Source organism: Solanum dulcamara, chromosome 7, assembly GCF_947179165.1.
Source record: "Solanum dulcamara chromosome 7, daSolDulc1.2, whole genome shotgun sequence".
Classification (NCBI taxonomy): domain Eukaryota; kingdom Viridiplantae; phylum Streptophyta; class Magnoliopsida; order Solanales; family Solanaceae; genus Solanum; species Solanum dulcamara.
This window is the reverse complement of record NC_077243.1, coordinates 53,109,627-53,130,045: the sequence shown is the minus strand read 5'-3', so window position 1 is coordinate 53,130,045 and position 20,419 is coordinate 53,109,627. Positions and strand designations below refer to the sequence as shown.

General features: G+C 34.6%; 1 protein-coding gene across 1 annotated transcript; it reads right to left on the bottom strand.

The window, feature by feature from the left end:
* Positions 1–12,102: 12,102 nt before the first annotated feature.
* LOC129895314 (probable pectate lyase P56) lies at positions 12,103–13,706 on the bottom strand. The gene is made up of 3 exons (XM_055971011.1): positions 12,958–13,706; positions 12,557–12,857; positions 12,103–12,451 (listed from the first exon to the last, which is right to left on the bottom strand). The coding sequence occupies exons 1-3, from the start codon at positions 13,532–13,534 to the stop codon at positions 12,136–12,138; spliced, it is 1,194 nt and encodes a 397-aa protein (XP_055826986.1). The 5' UTR covers positions 13,535–13,706; the 3' UTR covers positions 12,103–12,135.
* Positions 13,707–20,419: the final 6,713 nt, after the last annotated feature.

Below are 20,419 nucleotides of genomic sequence, written 5' to 3'. Positions count from 1 at the left end.
AATTACTCTGCTTTATAAATTTTAAAAAATAAAAAAGTAATAAAAAAATAATTGAAAAGGTGACGTCTTTGGCCCTTGGAGTCGTCTCGAATCTATATTCGAAAGTCGGGTTTTGGATTTGGAGTTGGCATCGATTCCCAAATCCTACTTCTTTGAAACAAAAAATCCGGCTTAGGTATCGAGATCGGGTTTCAGATTTGTCGTCGAGGTCGGGTGTTGGAGTCAAATCTCAATTTGAAAGTCAGGTCCGAAATTGGGTGTTGGGTCCAAATTTAAAAGTTGGATCCTGGGTTTGGTTAGGAGTTGGGTCTCGATTTAGCAGTCGGATCCGCATTGGGTGTCAGATTTGATTTTATAATACAATAAAATTAAATGGAATATTTTCAACATTTTTGATACAAAAAAAGACTAAAATATTTTTTCCATATTGAATTTTAGAGTAGAATACTATTAACTCATGAAAATATGGGTAAATAGTATTTTACGCAACTCATTTTTAGCCATATAAAATATGAGCGGAAATAATTATTATTCATTTTTTGTTGATTTATTTTCAACTCGCCCAAATTTGACCTAACCTATCTATTTGCGAATCCTGAGTCGAAAGGGTATATTTTTTTTGCAAAAATTTCAAAATGACAATTAATTTTTTTGAAACTAAAAGGGCAAAAACGCAAGGCTTTGCGACTTGCCTTTTTGTCAGTGACGATGTTAATCCCCATTGTTAAAGGAAGTTGCGTGGCAGCTTGCGACTTGTACGTCGCGTGGCAGCCTGCGATTTGTACGTCACATGGCAGCCTGCGACTTACAAGTTACAAGGCAGCCTGCAACTTTCTTTAACAGTGTGGGCCCACGCTCCTCTTCCCACCCCACCCCCACCACCCACTCCCATTGCCCCACCCTCCTCCAGCTCACGTCCAATGCAATCTTTTATATTAATTTTTTTTGTAAATTTGTATATTTATGTTTTAGCTTAATATTTATTTGATTCTCCTAAACTTTCATTCTTTATTTCATTTCTTTTAAATTTATGATTTTTTTTTGAAGTTTATGTGTTTCTGATAAATTTATAGTACTTGTAATGTAGGATATAGATTCTTATTGCATTGTCCAATTATTCATGTATACACATTTTCATCATTAGTTTGTTGTTTTATCAGTTCAAATAAAGTAGCACATTTTGCATACCATACGATATTATTATTGTTTCTAGTAGAGATTTCATGTATTTTTTACTATATAATTATTCAATGTTGTTTTCTTAATTTTATAATATGTTGTTATTACTATAAATTACATTTATAGTACTTCATTACTAATTAATATTTTTTAAAAAAGAAATTCCACATTTGAAATAAATAGTTGCAACGTTGGTTCGATATTACCAACAAAAATAAAAATAGAAATGTTCCCAAGGACCCAAGAAAGGTATTTGGGTGCTACACTGATTTATGTGGAAAAAATGGTATGGCAGAATTCGTCCGCTAGAAAATAAATTCATTGATATTTATTATGATTTAAAAATTGCTGGACACATCATTGAGGGAGAAACAAACTCTTCTAAAATGGATGATTTTATTATTTGGGATGAAACACTTGAATGACCTAGTTTATATTCTTAGAGGTGCGACTACGAAGTTTTTTGTCGCTGGCATGATTTGGTCATTCCACAAGCAGTATTTGCAACTTATCAAACATGCAAATTCAGGGATGAAGCATTAGTTATTGAACACTTGGTGAAGGAGATTGATGAAATGAATAAAGCGCTACAACTCTTTCATGCATTAGACGATCTCAACTTTAAAAGAGCAAATGAAGAAGAGCACTAGAAGGTACTAGAAGATCAAAATTTACATAGAGATTCTATCTATCCTGTATATTCAATAGTTAAAGAATGGATAGATCTTCAAAAATATTTACCAGAAACACTAAATTTTGGTGTGCCTTATTGTTGTATAAATCAGTTATCTTTGATTAATCATACACAATATAGTAGTTTAAAATTATAGTATAAATGATGAAGTTGAAATCTTTCCTGAAACTCCAGAAGAATAAGATTACGATTATCAAATTATATAATTATTGATTTCGATTGTTTGTCTTTACTAGCGTAAAGTGTAAAGTATATTGTACTTATTAATGTTGTTAAAATAAATGAGATTCTTTTATAAAAATCAATTGCTTATATATAGGAATTTTCGATTACAAAAATAAACAAAAAAGTAGTTCTACTTTAAAATTCATAAACATAAACATAATAATTTAAATAAATACATTTTACAAATGATTTCTATGAGGACAACGAGCCTTGGTGTGTCCCATTTGCTTGTAAATACTACACTTTCTTGACATGCGAGATGGAAAAATGTCCATTTCATTCTTCCATCGTGTATTTGATTGCTGACCAGATGTTCGCAAATATTTCGTATTTGCAACCAAATAAAAACTCGCAGGCAGCCAATAAACTTAATCTCCTACGGGTGTAAAAGTACCACTGTACGTTTGCTTGTAGTACTTCGTGTTGTAGTATTTGCTCACATAAGTTTTTGGCTCGAAATCACGAACACCACAAAATTTAATTGCATGCGATCATGGCATGTGATAATTAAACCATTTTCCGCATGAACATTTTTTAGAATCTGCAAAAACTTGTGAACATTTCCTCCCTTACCATTCTTTGCAAATGTGAGGATCTCACATACAGCTGAAGTTGTACTATGTTCATCATTTCAGTATGTGTTTGGGCTCTTCTCCAATATCAACCACAATCACCGGTTCATAGAACCGGTCCACATAACACACGAGGTATTCATATGCAAGAAGTTAATACAGAATTTTCGGATGCTACTTTTGGCACTTCATATTATTCAATTTTGACTATGGTGGAACATCGTCAAGTGTGCCCGGTTATACATAAGAAGAAGTTAGTGATTTTCATACTCCTAATGTTCTTACGGGTTTTGAGCAATTCAGTGGTGCAAATTTTAATTTTGGCCAAAATACACAAAAACATGAATTTCAAAACTCATCTTTTCAGGCTGGAAGGTTGAATTTTTCAACGGTAATTAATATACTCTTTAAATAATTTTTTAAGTAAATAACTTTTAATAAAAGTATGTAATAATAAATTATCATCTTATTACAAGATATGTCTGAAACTCAAAATGATGAAGATGAAGATGAAGATGAAGATGAAGATGAAGATGAAGATGAAGATGAAGATGATGATGAAGATGAATTTTTACAACAATATGTATGTTGTAATATTTTTACTGTAGAAAACTTCAATATTAGAAGTGTTAAATTATTAAAAATAAAACTCATAATAATTAATTTTGCAGGACATAAACAATCCCCGAAGAACTATAAGGTCGCATGTACCAACAATGTGTGGTACGGATACACATAAATAACAACAATTGCGTCGATGTAGATTATAATATCTATTATTAATGATGTATAGAAGTTTAGTTCTTTTTTTCATGTCCTAAATTTTGGTTTGTACAATATGACTCAATGATTGAAGAAATGAATTGATTTCTCTTAATTATAAGTGTAAATTTTATTTAATCAATTAAGACCGAATTTTCAATATTGGCCTACTAGAGAAATCAATGCGAATGAAAATAACCCCCCTACTCGAGAAATATTCTGCTATAGCTAAACATAAAAATATTTTTTCCATGTCTTAGATAAGTGATTTGCTTTAAAAAAAGAACTAAATTTGTTGTTATCCAACTAATTTATAAGGTGGGTAGAAATGGGTAAAGGTAGTTGGACATACTACTGGTTATTAAAGAATATCTCTAATTAAATTATTTATAGTATATATATATACACACAATATATAAGAATGCACAAAGTATGTTTTAAACCTTATTCTATTGTTTGAGAAGTACAGGTTTGTTCCAAATGGAGACAAATCGTAAATCATAATTCAATTAAATATTCTTAAAACTATACACTTTAATCTACAGACATTTAATAACTAGTATATACCCTTATTTGTTTCTTATTATATAACCAATTCACCAATAGCATGGAGTTTACTTCAATTTCAATCTTGTTAAAAACATTTTTCACACACCAAAAGAGGCCTATATGTAAATTTGTTCATGCATAATTACATATAACCTACATTCACGAATTATATATGTGTAGTTGAATAAAATGCTGAAAATAATGACTAATCGTGGATAAAAAGTATGTATATATATACATACAAATGTCAAATAAACATAGTAAGTCATGTGATAATGGCATTATTATAATACTAAAGATAGTGAATGAAATAAAGAATGACAGTTAAAGAGAAAATATTTGTAATATCAAATAAATATTAAGTTAAAATATAAATATACAAAAAAAAACTTAATATAAAACATTGCATTGGGGTTGGCTGGGGGAGGGTGTGGCAACGGGAATGAGTGGTGGGGCGTGGGGGTGGGAAGAGTGGCGTGGGCCTACACTGTTAAAGAAAGTCGTAAGCTGCCTTGCGACTTCCTTTAACGGAGGGCGTTAACGTCGTCACTGACAAAAAGGCAAGTCGCAAGCAGCCTTACGTTTTTGCCCTTTTAATTTCAAAAAAAAAATTAATTGATGTTTTAAAATTTTTACAAAACAAATATACCCTTTCGGCTCCGGACTCTCTATTTGCCACCACTAATTGTATCAAATAACGAACAGCCCCCCCCGCCCATGAAACGGCTCTGCTGCAATGGATGACAGAGGGTGGCTGTGCTACCGGAAGCTCTGGGGAAGCCGGAATAGTAGAGCACTCATCTTGGAGTGGGCTTACTACTTAGATGCTTTAAGCAGTTATCCGCTGAGCATCTATTTCTCGTATATCGTTCCACACCGAGAAGAGGGATGTGTACCTCCAGCAACAACAAGAATGTGATCTGGGCATTTTCCTTTGGGCTGGGAGGGCTGTTATGTAGGCGTACAACTCTTCCTAGGTTGAGACCAAGATGATGGATATTCCAAGGAAGATCTTCTAAACCGCCCGCTTCCATAGAACAATATCGTGGCAACGTAGACCTAAGTGGTCATATTGGATCGATGAATCTGAAGCAGCAGATCTGCAAGACTTGGTCCTTCTTTCTTCTTTCTCAGTTTAAAGATAGGAGAGGATCTCTCATCATCTTCACGGAATTTCTTCATCTGAATGAGCGAAAAAAGAGAGCCGAACTCTCTTTATTTCGGGATCGAAAAAACTTTATAAGTTTCCAAAAATTGAAGATGCAGATCAAGAAATTGAATTTCAATCTTTCCTTCGCGCTTGGTAAGCGCTTCGCTGTAGCCAAGCTTACTGCTAGCCTATCGGCTAGAGGCAAGCTTCGACCGCTTTGGTTGTTCTTTCCTTCGAGCTAAGATAGACCCTATCAAAAACTAGAAAGTCAATTGCAGGTAACAATACATAGTAAGTCGCATCAATGATAATCTGATTGACAAGGCTTTTATCACACATTAATTTCATATAGTTTTTTCTTCTTCTTTCACTTTTAGCATATTCTACATGTAGTAAAAAACAATTCTTTCCGTATTACTAATCTCACTTATTATAAAATAACTATCTATAGTTGTTGTAACAACTCCAATTTCACAATAAAATCATTCAGATATTATAATCACTAAACTCAAAATTACAACGGCAAAATAGAACTAACAAAAAAATTGCAGAACAACAATGGACTAGTAATAAAATAGAACTATTGAAGAAGATAACTAGAAGGGAATGAGAAGCTTAGACTCTATGAAAAGAGATGAGAGGATTAAATATTTTTCTCAACAATTTTCATAAATCATTTTTATCATCTGCCGTCCTTTTAGCTAGTTATTAATTGAGCGTGGGTCCCAAATCAATCTTTATGAAGGACTTCTAATTTTATTGCTTCTTATCAGCCCAATAACTAGTCTTGTGGCATTGTGTTGGTATCGATATTAGGCCGATGCTGGTTCATAACACTACTCCCGTCCTCAATAAGAACCTTGTCCTCAAGGTTCGAGTCAAGAACAATGTTAGTAGTGCGCTCCCCACCAATTGTAGCCAAGAGAAATTGTGCAATGTTGGCAAAAAATAGTGTGTGATCTTGTATAATTCTTGCAACAATCACTATCCTGGAAACAACATAAAAGAGGCTTGCTCATTACCAAAACCCTCAAGTTCAAACAAGCTCTTTCCAAACACAGTTGTAGTGTAAACTTTAGCACCCATAAATTGTGTAGCATATGTAACAACAATTCCATACACAAAAGGAGAACACATGACCCAAGTGTTAGAAAATGAGATTTTTAGATAGTCTTTAGTCTAATAGTGTTCTCTTTTAAATATTATGTTTGGTTTATAAAGAAAAGGTAATTCTTGTTTTATGGAATATGTTTTGTAAGTGGTTGGATAGGTATGGTATCTACTACTTTTTGAAAAACTTATATAGATGTATGTGCAAGTCTTTTGTAATATGCTATATGAATGAAAGAAACATTCTGCTGAATCTTATCTTTTCTTAAAAGTTTAAAAGTCTAACAGTGGTATCAAGAGCCCTTCTTCTTGAGGGCTTGTGAAGGCAAGAAAGCTAAGGTTTACTCTAGTTCTTCTAAGGTGAGCTGAGCAGCAGTAACATGATATCCAACAATTTCTTAGGTACAGACCCTCCTATGTTTACAAGGGAAAATTATCACATATGGCTGATAAAGATGAAGGCTTATTTCAAAGCTCTTAGTCTATGAGAAACAATTGAAAGAGAAGATAATCCTCCTCCACTTGGACCAAATCCAACAGTTGCACAAATGAAGATTTATGAAGATGAGAAGTCAAGGAAACCAAAGGCTCTCACATGTCTTCATTCAACAATTTCAGATGTGATTTTCACAAGAATAATGACTTGTGAAACACCTAAAGAAGCATGGGAGAAGTTAAAAAAGGAGTTCGATAGAAGTGACAGAGTGAAGGCTGTCAAACTTTTAACTCTCAAAAGATAAGTTGAGATGTTAAGGATGAAAGAAGGAGATACTGTGAAAGAGTATTCTCCCAAAATTGTGGAAATTGTAATCAAAACAAGGTTGTTTGGTGAAACCTTTCCAGATTCAAAGGTGGTGGAAAAGATGATGATAAGCTTACCAGCAAGGTTCGAGTCCAAGATTTCAGTAATAGAGGAATCTTGTGATTTGAAGACTTTATCGCTTGTAGAACTGATCATCAAGTTACAAGCCCAAGAACAAAGATCAAGTATAAGAGATAGAGAAGTAGCATAAATGGCATTTCAGGCACAACATAAAGGCAAGCAGCCTGTGAAGGACAATAGAAGGATGGAAGGAGATAAAGTAGCAAAGGGAAAACCATGAAAGGAATCTTCAAAGAAAGGGAAGTTCCACCTTACAGCCACCGTAAAAGAACCAGTTATCAAGAAAAAGACTGCTGGTTCAAAGGAGAGCCATCTATTCAGTGTAGATTCTGTAGAAAGATAGGTCATATTGAGAAAAATTGTAGGGTCAAGTAGAATCAACTACAACAACATCATGCGCTACAGGTAATTTTTTTTGAAGAGTTGGAAAAGGAAGAAGAAAGCTTGTTTATGGCTTCTCACGAAGAAAACACAAGCAACAAATCCTCATAGTTCATAGACAGTGGATGTACGAGTCATATGTCACAAATGAGCTCTTGTTTCAAACACTTGACAAGTCGTTCAAAGCTAAAGAGGATGGGAAATGGTGAAACAATTGATGCATATGGAAAGAGTTCAGTTGCCTTTCAAACTACACAAGGTACAAATTTATACATGATGTGTTGTATGTTCCTTGTTTAGCATGTGACTTGTTAAGTGTGGCTCAAATGATGTCGAAAGGTTGTTTCTAATTTTTTAAGGGCAAACATTGTTTGGTTTTTGAATCTAAAGATAGTTTGATTGTTAAAGTATGGATAAATCTTTTTCTTTAGATGGGAAGTTTGATAGTGCAAATTTTGCAAGTATGGATGAATCATGGTTGTGGCACAAAAGATATGAGCATTTTAACTATGCTACTTTAAAGTCTATGTATGAGAAAGTCTTGACTAAAGAGTTACCTGAGATCTCACTATCTAAAGAAGTTTGTGAGGCATGTCAGATGGGTAAGGTACACAGGAAATCATTTCCTAAAAGTGCTACCTGGAGGGCAACTAAAAAACTTGAACTAGTTCACACTGATGCGTGTGGACCTATGCAGACATCATCTTTAGGACAAAATAAATATTTTTTTCTCTTTATTGATGACTTAACAAGGATGACTTGGGTGTATTTTTTGATTAACAAGTCTCAAGTATTTTCAGTTTTAAGAAATTTAAAACTTTTGTTGAAAGGCAAAGTGGTTGTAAGCTGAAGTCTTTGAGATCGGACAATGGTGGTGAATACACTTCAAATGAGTTCAATAAGTATTGTGAAGATATGGGGATTGATCACAAGTTGACAGTAAGTTATTCATCCGAACAAAATGGAGTCTTGGAGAGGAAGAACAAGATTATTGTTGAAATGGCTAGATGTTTGTTGCTTGAAAAGAAACTACCGCAAAGCTTTTGGGCATAAGCTGTTTATACTTCAGTATATTTGTTAAATAGGTTGCCAACTAAAGCTGTGGATGAAAAAACTCCTATTGAGGCTTAGAGTGGAATAAAACCATCTGCCAAGGACTTAAAAATCTTTGGTACGATTTTCTATTCTCATGTTCCTTCAGTCAAAAGAAGCAAACTTGAAACGAAAGGTGAATTGGGGATCTTTATTGATTATTCGTCGCAAGCCAAAGGTTATAGAGTTTTCAGGTTGCAAAAAAAAGTATTTCCATCAGAAGAAATGTCGTAGTAGATGAGTATGGTTATTGGAATTGGGATAAGGAGCAAATTGAGAAAGATAATGCAGATTTTTCAGAACTTGTGTCTGCTGCCTGAAATCCAATCATTTGGCTCTGAAAATTTGAAAAAAGATGAAGAATTAGATGGGGAATCCTTACTTGATTTGCCCATTTTGAAAACAAAGTCCCTTTCTGAGATATATGAAAGATGTAATATTGCAATATTGGAACCAAATATCTATCAAGAAGCATCAAGACATGAAGTTTGGATTGAAGCTATGAAGGAGGAGATTGGTATGATAGCAAAGAATGGCACTTGGAAGCTGATTGATAAACCCAAAGACAGAAATGTAATAGGAGTGAAATGGGTTTATCGAACCAAACTTAATCTAGATGGTTCAGTTTATAAATACAAGGCAAGTCTTGTTATGAAAGGTTATGCGCAAGTTGCAGGTCTGGATTATAGAGACACATTTGCACCAGTTGCACGACATGATACAATAAGGCTTCTATTTGCTTTGGCATCTCAATCAACATGGTCGTAGCAAGCATATAAATGTGAAGTTTCATGCTATCAGACAAGAAGAGAAGGATGACGAAGTTAAACTTGTTCATTGCAGCTCAGATCAGCAGATTGCAGACATCATGACCAAGGCTCTTCCTAAGGGGAAATTTGCAGTTCTAAGGGCTAAGTTGGGAGTATCCAAGAAAAATCTCATGGAGGAGTGTTAGAAAATGAGATTTTCTAGATAGTCTTTAGTCTAATAGTGTCTCTTTTAAATATTATGCTTGGTTTGTAAAGGAAAGGTAATCCTTGTTTTATGAAATATGTTTTGTAAGTGGTTGGATAGGTATGGTATCTACTACCTTTTGAAAAGCTTATATAGATGTATGTATAAGTATTTTGTAGTATGCTATATGAATGAAATAAACATTCTGCCGAATCTTTTCTTTTCTTAAAAGTTTAAAATTCTAACACCAAGAAGCAACCAAGCCACTGATATGTGTCATGTCCGTCAAGAGAAAAACTTCTTGATTGTTACAGATCCTGCGGAGCCGTGCATGAACTTTCAGAAAATAAGTAGAGACAAAACTACTACTTGGAAACATATTCTCGTTGGCACCACAGAATAGAGGAATATCATGTATACCAGGATCAAATGGACTATTTGCTAATGTGAGAGAAACAACGAAACGTGGTGAGGAATAACAATAAGGTTGAAGAGCCATGCTCCAGGCAGAATCGTTTTTCGGCGAAAGGCTGTATAGAGTCATTATGAAAATATTGCACACAAAATAAGGAGGAGAACTCAATACCATCCCTTTGTTCTGCCTTCGTGCAGCCCTCAACTGGTTCCCCATTAACCGCTCCCAATCTTGCACAAAAACATTGTTGACACAAGTAGATTTCCACCTTGACATCCTAAGAATGGAGTTTTTTTTACTGGAATGCCGCTCATACTCCATAAAAAAGTAATCAAGATGATCCTCAATATAGCTTTGTAGCTCAGTCCATGAATAAGTTAAAACTACAGAACACATAATTGAGCCCAAACTTGACTAGTAATTATGCTTGGCCTAAGCTTGTTCTTCGCCAACAGTAGAACCCAAACAAGCTGCAATATGGACATTGCTTGCAAGAAATTACTCCCGACAAAGATGCTATCAATGTAACAATGTTGAATCATTCGAGGAGTCTGGTGAGGTGATTGGTCAGTTTTCTGCGGCAAGTAATTTGTTACAAACAGTTAAATTAGTGCTTTGACCCAGTTTGATCCATCCAAATTCGATCCAACTTGTCCATTTTTCACCTCTAAAATGCAACTTATAGAATTTGTTTTTCCTATTCTTTCAAGTAGGTCAATTTGCTCATTTTTAAGAAAGGCAAAATCTCTTGAATACCTACAAAAAGTCTAGTCTAGATCCTATTAAAAATGTACTCTTGATTCCATTCTAGTATTATCAACTGGCTGCAGGTTATCGCACGTTTCGAGATTGATTAGTGAAAACTTTGTTATCATCGTGCTTTACTCCTTGCATAAAGCAAAGAGTCCAGGCTTGAAGATATTGCTTCCGGCAGCTGAAGTGGATGTCGGCCGGGTACGGAGAGTTTCTTCATTCGTTAGGAGGAGAACCCAGGCATCCAAAAGAGGTGAACCTGAGAAGACCAGTAAAAGTAAGCGTTCAAATACTAGTGCTATGATCTTAAGGTGGAAGATCCTCCCCTGGTTCGAATCACCCTGAATGAAGAGTGAGCGAACAAGATGCAAAAAATATCATAAATGTTGAATTCTAAGAAGGGGCACCTTTATCTATATTCTTTCTATTTTTGAATTATCGAGACCTATTGTGGTCCAAGTCCTGACTTCACTCGATCAATCTGTCATTTGTACCAAGCTTTCTGTCCCAATCATGATTCCACGCGTCGAAATTAAGAGAGGGCCAGATTTTTTTTATTCCACACCAATAACCTCACTATCTGATCATTTTAACTCATATGTCCTTAAACCACGTATACAAATTCAACTTTACGGTTTTATGGGTAGTTGCAGGTATCGATTTCTAAAGCAGGTGTATTGTTGAAGTTGCAGTATTTTTCAATAACAAGAAGATATTGATTTCTCACACTAGCTTAAAAAATACCTGAGCCCTAATATTTACCAAATTCTATGTTACATTACTATTTAATTCTCAAGATATTTACCAAAATTCAAGGTCAAGCGTCGTCCATTTAATTCTACGTTACCATTACTATTTCTAAAATTCTTACACGAAGAAGTGTCATCGTCTTAAATCTATGGTATTCAGATTGTCTTAAAATGTCTTCGCACTTAGTATTGGATCCTTCCAAATAATGCATGTTTGAAGGACACGAATACAATGACATTTTTGGAAAATTCGAGAAACATAATATATAACTCTTCGGATTTGTCATCAATGTCAGACTTCATTAATCCATCCTTATTCCATCCATGTTCTTCTCAGAAGCCTCTGTTTATTATATTTAGATCACCACACAACAATATATGTTTCAATTTCTTGAAAAGTAAGAGTTAGATTGTCGAAGGAACTAGAAGAAAACCAAAAAAAGCAAAAAATGGGAAAAAAGAAAGATCAGCATGTAAATATATATATATAGGATTGCTGCAAGAGAAGAAAAGAAGAGAATTATCATTGCTTTATCAGGAAAATAAAATGTAACATTATAATGGTCCTCGTTGTTACCCCAATTACCAAAAGAATGAAGAAATGTAAAATCCTTTTTGCTTTAGTTTTCGTCGGAATAGGGAGGGGGTTCTCTGATAAAAAATGATTTTAGCATGGGCGTCGAACTTTGCAAGACAATGCACCAGAAAACTTAGTTAGTAATCCAACTTTAGAAGATGGTTCTGGCTCTATCAAATTGAGATGGTCAATTTTGGCGAGTAAATCTTGATCCCCAGATGGTGTAAATGTAGCACCATTTTCCAAATCATCACCATCTGATATCCATGTCCATTTCATCCATTCTTCCACACTTGATGTACTTTTCTCTCTATATGTCACTTCTTTCACCAACAATTTATCCTCCGCAATAAATCTATTCCCTTGGCTGATGATGGTCGCTCCACTGCTTCCTCCAATAGCGTACCTGTACAGACATAATATAATCAACACATAATTCAACATAAACTTTTAAAATGATTAGATCGATGGTTACATAATTCAATAATTTTATTTGTCCGTACATACGTACCTTTCCCAATGAGTGTAGTCATTGTTCACCAGATGGAAAAATCCAAACCTGCATCGAGGCATCCTTTGATCCAACCTCTTTCCAAAGTGGTTGTACGCTAATGTTATTTTCATTGACCTGTCTTCTTCGGAATGATCGTTAGCACCGAACAACATTACTTTTTCATGGTCAGTGAAGTGACAGTTAGATATGGTAATATTAGTGGAACCAGCAACAGCATCGATAAGACCATCAGCGGCACGGGACATAGAGATGTGGTCAATCCATATATCATGAGAATTGAAAATACTGATGGCATCACCTGTTAAATTAAGACGACATAATATAATTAAATAATTAACAAGTCTACTGTTCTTGCTAACAATTTAATTTTGACGAGAGATGGTCAGTTTGACAATTACCTTCATCTCCGCCCCTTAGGCCAAGGTGGTCGTCGGATTCCCTAAGCAGGCCACCTGGGGTAGGTACAATATTATGAATTCGAAGGTTAGAGATAATAATATTAGATGCAGATTGTATCTTAATGCCAGCTCCATTTGCTATGTGAACGTATTTTCCACGTCCATCAATTGTTTTATTGCTACTAACAATAAGTTCCCTGGTTAATTCAATTCTCATGCTTTTGGCAAATGTGATCCACAAGGGCCCCTTTTGGATCACCCCGAATCGGAGAGTTCCAGGCTTAGGATCAATAACGTCATCGTCAGAATTGTCCGTGACAATGTAGTACGGACCATACTTTCCTCCCATCGCATTGATACCAAAACCCAATGCACAATCGGCCATTTTCTGGCGATCTTCGGCCCAGTTAGGGTCGCATCTCCAGCACTTGTCGATAGAATTCACGGCCATACACGGGCCTTTGTATTTCTTTGAGAGTTTCCTCCTCGGAGCGTTTGTTGCGGTCCCTACTGCAGCAAATACAAACAGACTGAGCACAATGAATACATTGAGTTTTGTTCTATACGAGTACTCCATTATAATTAATAAGCTAAGGTAAGTTGGGGTTATTGTTAAAATTTGTTGGGGGGTGTTGATGGTAGTTGGTGTAAGGTCAATCCTTTACACCACTACGACCCTTAGAAAAGTTTTGTGAGAAAAATTCTAAAATCAGGATTATTGATTATTCCTAAACAAGCAACATTATTTGTTCCTCTTTTTGCTTAGTTTCATTCATAGAACCCCGTTACTTATATACTGATAATGAAGATTATTTTGGTCCATTACTTGAAATATGGAGCGGTAAACATGGTGTGTCATTCCTTAAATATTGGTTTTGCACAACTGTGGCTTATATCGTATTCCTAGGGGGGGGGGGGGGGGGGGGGGGGGGGGAGACAACAATATTCTAAATAATTTTTACATTATTAATGTATTTAAGTGGATATATTAGGAGTACCTAATTTCGTTATTTTTCAATATGTTTATCTTATTTTTCTTTTTAATCCGTTTAAAAAAAAATATTTTTTTCTCTTTTCGTAACTCATTAATGCCAATTTTCTACGTAGCATATTTAAAAATAAAATATTAAAAAATTTAATACATTCTATGTATATTTAGTTTAGAACCATAATATTCAAAAATCTTAGTATTAATTTTTGCTAAACTCTCCGTCGCATCAAAACCAACAAATTCAAACAAAAAGAGGGAGTAAATGAATGTGCCGTGTTGATTTTGTAATAATCAAGAACCGACACTTTCTAGGTATACATGCTATGATAAAATTAACTTATTTAAGTGATTATATATAATATCTTATTTCATTATTTTCCTAATTATCATTGTAGATAATAAAATTTGCGTCGAGAAAATAATAATCAAGAACAAAAAATATCGCAACAATCATTGTATTTGTTTCAAATATGAGTACAATTTCTGTGAATCCTCTCTGTGTCTTTTCAAATATAAGTTCAAGGTTTTGTTGCTTAATCTTGAATCTCGTGGGACTTGATAGATTTGATCTTGACTTGTACTTGAATTCAAGAACTTTTGAGCTTAATCTTAATCTTGTGGTCTTGATCTTGATTTGTGGATTTGATGAACTTGATAAGGACTTGTCCTTGAACTTGATCTTGACTTGTACTTGAATTCAAGAGTTTTTGAGCTTGTTCTTGAATCTAGTGGTCTTGATCTTGAGTTGTTCTTGAATTTGAATGATTGAGTTCTTGAATTCTTGAACTTGTAGCTTGTAGAGAAATCTGCGGTGTTTGATCCACGAGCTCTCTCTGGCTTCTTGTTAGAATTCTGGTGTGATTTCTGAATTATGAGGTCTCCTATTTATAGTTGTAGAATAGATGAGTTATGACGAGAACATGCTTCCCTCCCTAAGAAAGGTAATTCAAAGTATTCTTATGGCGAAATGGAATGGATACGCATTCCCGCCCTAAGAAAGGTAATTCAAAGGTATTGTTATTGAGAAAAGGAATGGATATGCATTCCCGCTCTAAAAAAGGTAATTTGAAGGTATTCTTATGGAAAAAAGGTTTGGATACGTATTCTCGCCCTAAGAAAGGTAATTTGAAGATGTTCTTAAGATGAAAAAGAATGGATACGCATTCCCTCCCTAAGAAAGGTAATTCAAAGGTATTCTTATAGCACAAGGGGATGAATACTCATTCCCACCCTAAAAAAAGTAAATCAGAAGGTCAAGGCTTAAAGACTTCAACTTTCAGACTCAACATCTTTAAAATTTTTTACTTGCAGACATGGTAAATCTAAAACTTCAATTTGAACACTTCAACTTCCATACTTGGAGGATTTGAAGACTTCAACTTATAATTTTTGAAGATTTTCTTGAAGTTTGCACACTTAGTGGTTTTGAAGAATTCAACTTACAAACTTGGTTGATTCCAAACTTCAACTTGAAGACGTGGAGGATTTGAAGACTTCAACTTATGGACCTGATCAATTTGAGACTTCAACCCGCGGACTTGAAGAATTTTGAAACTTTCCTTCGCATTTTTGGAGAATTTAAAAACTTTAACTTGAGTACTTAAATGATTTGAAGACTTCAACATAGACTTGGTCAATTTTAGACTTCAACTCGTAGGCTTGGAGAATTTTGAAGACTTCAACCTGCATACTTGGTTGATTTAAGACCCCAACATGTGATCTTGAAGAATTTGAAGACTTCAACTTACATACTTTTTGATTTGAGACGTCACCTTGCAGACTTGAAGAATTTGAAGACTTCAGCGTGCAAACTTGATTGATTTGAGACTCAACTTACAGATTTGAAGACTTCAACTTGCAAACTTGGTTGATTTGAGACTCTAACTTGCAAACTTTTAAGAATTTGAAGACTTCAATGTAACACCTCAGGTGTTTACGTGTGTCCTTTGTCTCATATAGAAGGCTTACGAGCCCTAAATTTGAGAGTTTTATCGTAGCACCACGCGTGATTTGATAACATCATATTTTTAATTGAAATCTAAAAAATACATATATTTATTGTCTTCTTAAAATGTCTTAAATATTTATGAAAATATCTTAGTTACGATATATTAATATGTGTATTTATTTTTATAAGAGTTTTATCAATTAATAATATTTTAACGGAGATGGTAAGTCTTGTTATGTCAAGAAATTATTAGTATATGTGGTAGGCTTTGTTCAAAATAATTTTTTATTAATTATGATATATTCAAAAAGTTATATATATTTTACCATGAACATATGCAATACCCCGAATAAATACATAACGGCGTAGGAATTGTGTCACCTCCATTTTTTTCCCATTTGGAAGTGGAGTAAATAGTACTACAAATATGTGCATTAAATATTCAGAAATTTAAATTGTGGAGATCAATACTTTATTAAAAGTAACTAAAGGAATTCTTTTATATATATATAAAAGAAACCACCGCCTTTTACATCATATAATAAATGCATATCTTTGGAAATTCTACTATTGTTTTCATTTTCACCTTATGAAAAATATACAACCACTTCTTATCCATTTTTCTCTACGAAGATACATGTACTTAATCTACTACTATGCATATCTCTCTATATATACACCTGCGCATATACTTATCCACCTTATTTTCCTTGCTTAATCAGAAGGAATGCTTAAATGCTTTCCTTAAATTACTGTAGTCACCCTTGCATGATTGAAAAAGATTTTCTAGGAAAAAATATATTTCTACTCTATTTGTGATCGTCTAAAGAAAATCGATTATCTACATCAAGTTATACAAGTCAATATTCAAGGTATGTTAAGAAAAAACTTTTTTTTTCATACCGCACGAATTTTAAAAATTATAAATCTATCAAATAAGTTATTTTTACTATTCTATTATTAGGAAGACCCTCTGTGAAGAGCACTAGGGTGTCAGCTAATTCTATTATTTTTTTTGACTAAATCATATCATTATCGTGCTTGTACAATTGTGATGTGAAGTATGTTGGATGGTTAAGGATATTTTCTGTCAAATTTCTTATTCATTATATTTATTAGCGAGCTATTGTTCTAAGAATGAGGCACCGGGTGCTTGTTGTGCCTCCCCTAATTTGGGGTGTGACATTCAACTTGCAAATTTGGTTGATTTAGGACTCCATCTCACAGACTTGAAAGATTTGAAGACTTCAACTTGCAAATTTGGTTGATTTGAGATTCTAACTTCCAGACTTGAAGAACTTGAAGACTTAAGCTTGAAAACTTTGTGTCTTTGAGACTCTAACTTGCAGACTTGTAGAATTTGAAGACTTCAACTTCTGTTACAGAAGATAATATTTCATAAGGTTTGCCCCCATCGAGTCACCATCATTTGGTGCAAGTCTAAGTTTGATAAAAGAGTATTCATAGCCTTAGCTTACATATGACAGATCGAGCGGGAACATGTAGTTTTTTTGACACTTATACAACTAAACTTAGAATTTAATTCTAAGCACCTACATACCTCAGTGAAGAGGATCAAGTCACAACGTAGTTTTGGAGGAGTAATTATTTTTGGTGTCCTAACTTTTGTCCAGGCCGGCTTTTTCAATATTTTCAACCTAGTAGACATTTTTTGGGGTGCCGTGCATAGTTTATACTCTTGCGGGCTAGGATTAACATGCAGTTTATGCTTGTACCTTAAGGAGCATTATCTCACTTCAAGGGTAGTACCTTTTAAGGAATTTTGCACTAATAGGACCGATCCTCATGCCATCAACATTGACAAACTTAAGCGTCATTTGAATATGCTTCTTGTATGATATATGATCCATCCCACTTCGAGGTGAATTTACCCCCAAACTTATGTGAAGTGATAATAGGCCTTCTTACTGCAATGACTTGATCTCTAACTATAAGGCCCCATAAGTTGAAGAGTCGAAACGAAGGAAAAAGCTTGGGAAAATGGATTGATTCAGAGTCTACAATTCAACCTACAAGTCGTCGGGACTCCTACGAGTCATCGAAGGGACTCGTAGGATTGATGCTGAGGGTTGGAAAATTTGCTAAGTCTGGATGATAAGTTACGAGTTGGCTTGCGACCCATCTAAAATGTTACGACTCGCAGAAGAGAGTCATAGGGTCAGTGCCTGAGTCTGCACATGACAAGTTACAAAACATTTTTAACGACTAGACAGGACAAGTTGTAGAAGAGATGATGACTCGTAGAAATGAGTCATAGGAAAACTTCAGAGGCTCAGGGTTTTTAGGGATTTTCAGACTCTGCAGGATGAGTCATTTCTATGACTCGTCGAACTATTTATGACTCGTAAAGAGTGACTCGTAGGGTCTTTCAGCCAAATTTTAATGAGGAGTATTTTAGTCTTTCCTTATATTTGTATTAACGAATGTGGATGTTTTGGGGACTATGTTCTTACTTATTGACTATCCTAAGTAACCCTAAACCTTTCATTCTCACATTGACTCTCAAATTCACAAAACCTTCCCTCCCAAGGCTCCTATCAAAGGTCTTCTTCATCACAAAGTAAATTTTAGGGTTTTTTCAAGATCAAGTCTCCTTTTTCAATCGCAAGATCAAAATTTATCAAGGTATGTTGGTATTTGTCCATGGGTTCTTCCACCCATGGGGTTCAAAACCCTTCTAATGTAGGAGGTTACATTGGATTCCATTTTATAACTCACATGGTCTTAATGTCGGTTATGGTCATTTTCCCACATATGTATGATTTAAATGCTATCTACTTGGTTACTCATACATGCACTCATTTAGTACTTTACTTTGTAAATGTCCTAATATTTCCATTGTATTGCATGCCTACATACTTAGTGCATTCAAAGTACTAATGTATACTCTTTTGAATACATGATATCACCATGTAGGGATCATGACTCTTCGTCGTTCTCCTCTACATGGCTAGTTGGAATTGCTTGAAGGCTACTTTTGTGAGTTTCCATGTTTCGGGAATAATACTCCTTTTTCTTTCTAGATTATGCTATGTTGAGACCTTTAGACATATATTGTGGTACTCCATTTCTATTTGTTTGAGGGTGAGCTAGGAACATGTCTTAGCCCCCGCCAAGTCCAAGATATAAAGGTATTATTGAACATATGTATGGTGAATCTTGACTACTATGGTGGTTGTTTATGATATTTTCCCATAGTCCCTCTTTTCTCTTGTTTTCTCTTGTTATTGATTATCATTACCAATGAAAGGCTAAATGAATGCTAATAGGCTTGTTTGAGGTATCTTTGAGTTTCTCATTCGTCGTGTCATGCCTAGGACCTAGGCTTGGGTCTTGACAAACTTAGTATCAGAGTCTGAGGTTTTGAAAAATAGTCCTCGGAGTCCAACATACCTCATCGAATAAGGTCTTGTTCATGGTTGTGAAGTGTGCCACAATTATGAATAGGAGACTATGACTGCGTTTATGAAACTTTCCCTTCTTTTATGATTCATATCATGACTTAGAGTTGTTCTAATACTTCTTTTATCCAAGGAATCATTTTGTGTTTTTTAGATAATGCCTCGAGGAAGAATAACTCCACCTAGAGCAATGGATGCTAATAAGGCCCAAGTTCTTCTGGTTCCCGAGGCTCCACTTGAGGAGGGAGTTACACATATGGAGTTTTGAAATATCATCACTTTGTTGTCCAACTTACCTAAGTGCTTCTCTAGAAGCTGATGAAGAAATTGCTTACATGGATATACTTAGAGAATATAAAGATGTCTTCACTTGGAGTTATAACAAAAATTTTGGCTTGAATCCTAAGTAGCAGTCTATAAATTGACAGTCAAGAATGGTGCTCGCCTTGTTAAGCAAGATCAAAGATGATTTAGGCCAGACTTGATTCCATTGAGTGAGAATAAAGTTAACTCATTGAAATAGGCTTTATTCGTGAAATCAAATACCTTACATGGATTTCAATTATTATTCCCTTCAGGAAGAAGAATGACCAAATTTGAGTTTGTATTGACTTTAGAGACCTCAATAATGTATATGCCCTAATGATAAGTTTCCACTTCCTATTTCAGAGCTGGTGATTGATGCTATAACTGGTTATGAGGCAATGTCTTTTATGGATGGTCCATCCTGCTACAACCAAATTCATATGGCACTAAAAGATGAAGAACTCACTGCATTTTGCACACCTAAAGGTATTTATTGCTACAAAGTAATGCCTTTTGGTTTAAAAAATATCGGCGCCACATATCAAAGGGATATTCAAAATATATTTGATGACTTTCTCCACAAAAATGTCTAATGTTATGTTGATGACTTGTTGATGAAGTAAAGAAATAGGAGCGACCATTTGAAAGACTTAAGAACGGTGTTTGAGTTGCTTAGATACCAACAAAGGATAAATCCGTTGAAATATGCCTTTGGAGTTACTTCTGGAAAGTTTCTTCGCATTATTGTGAGACATCGAGGAATTGATATGGATCAAGATAAAGTTGGTTTTGAAG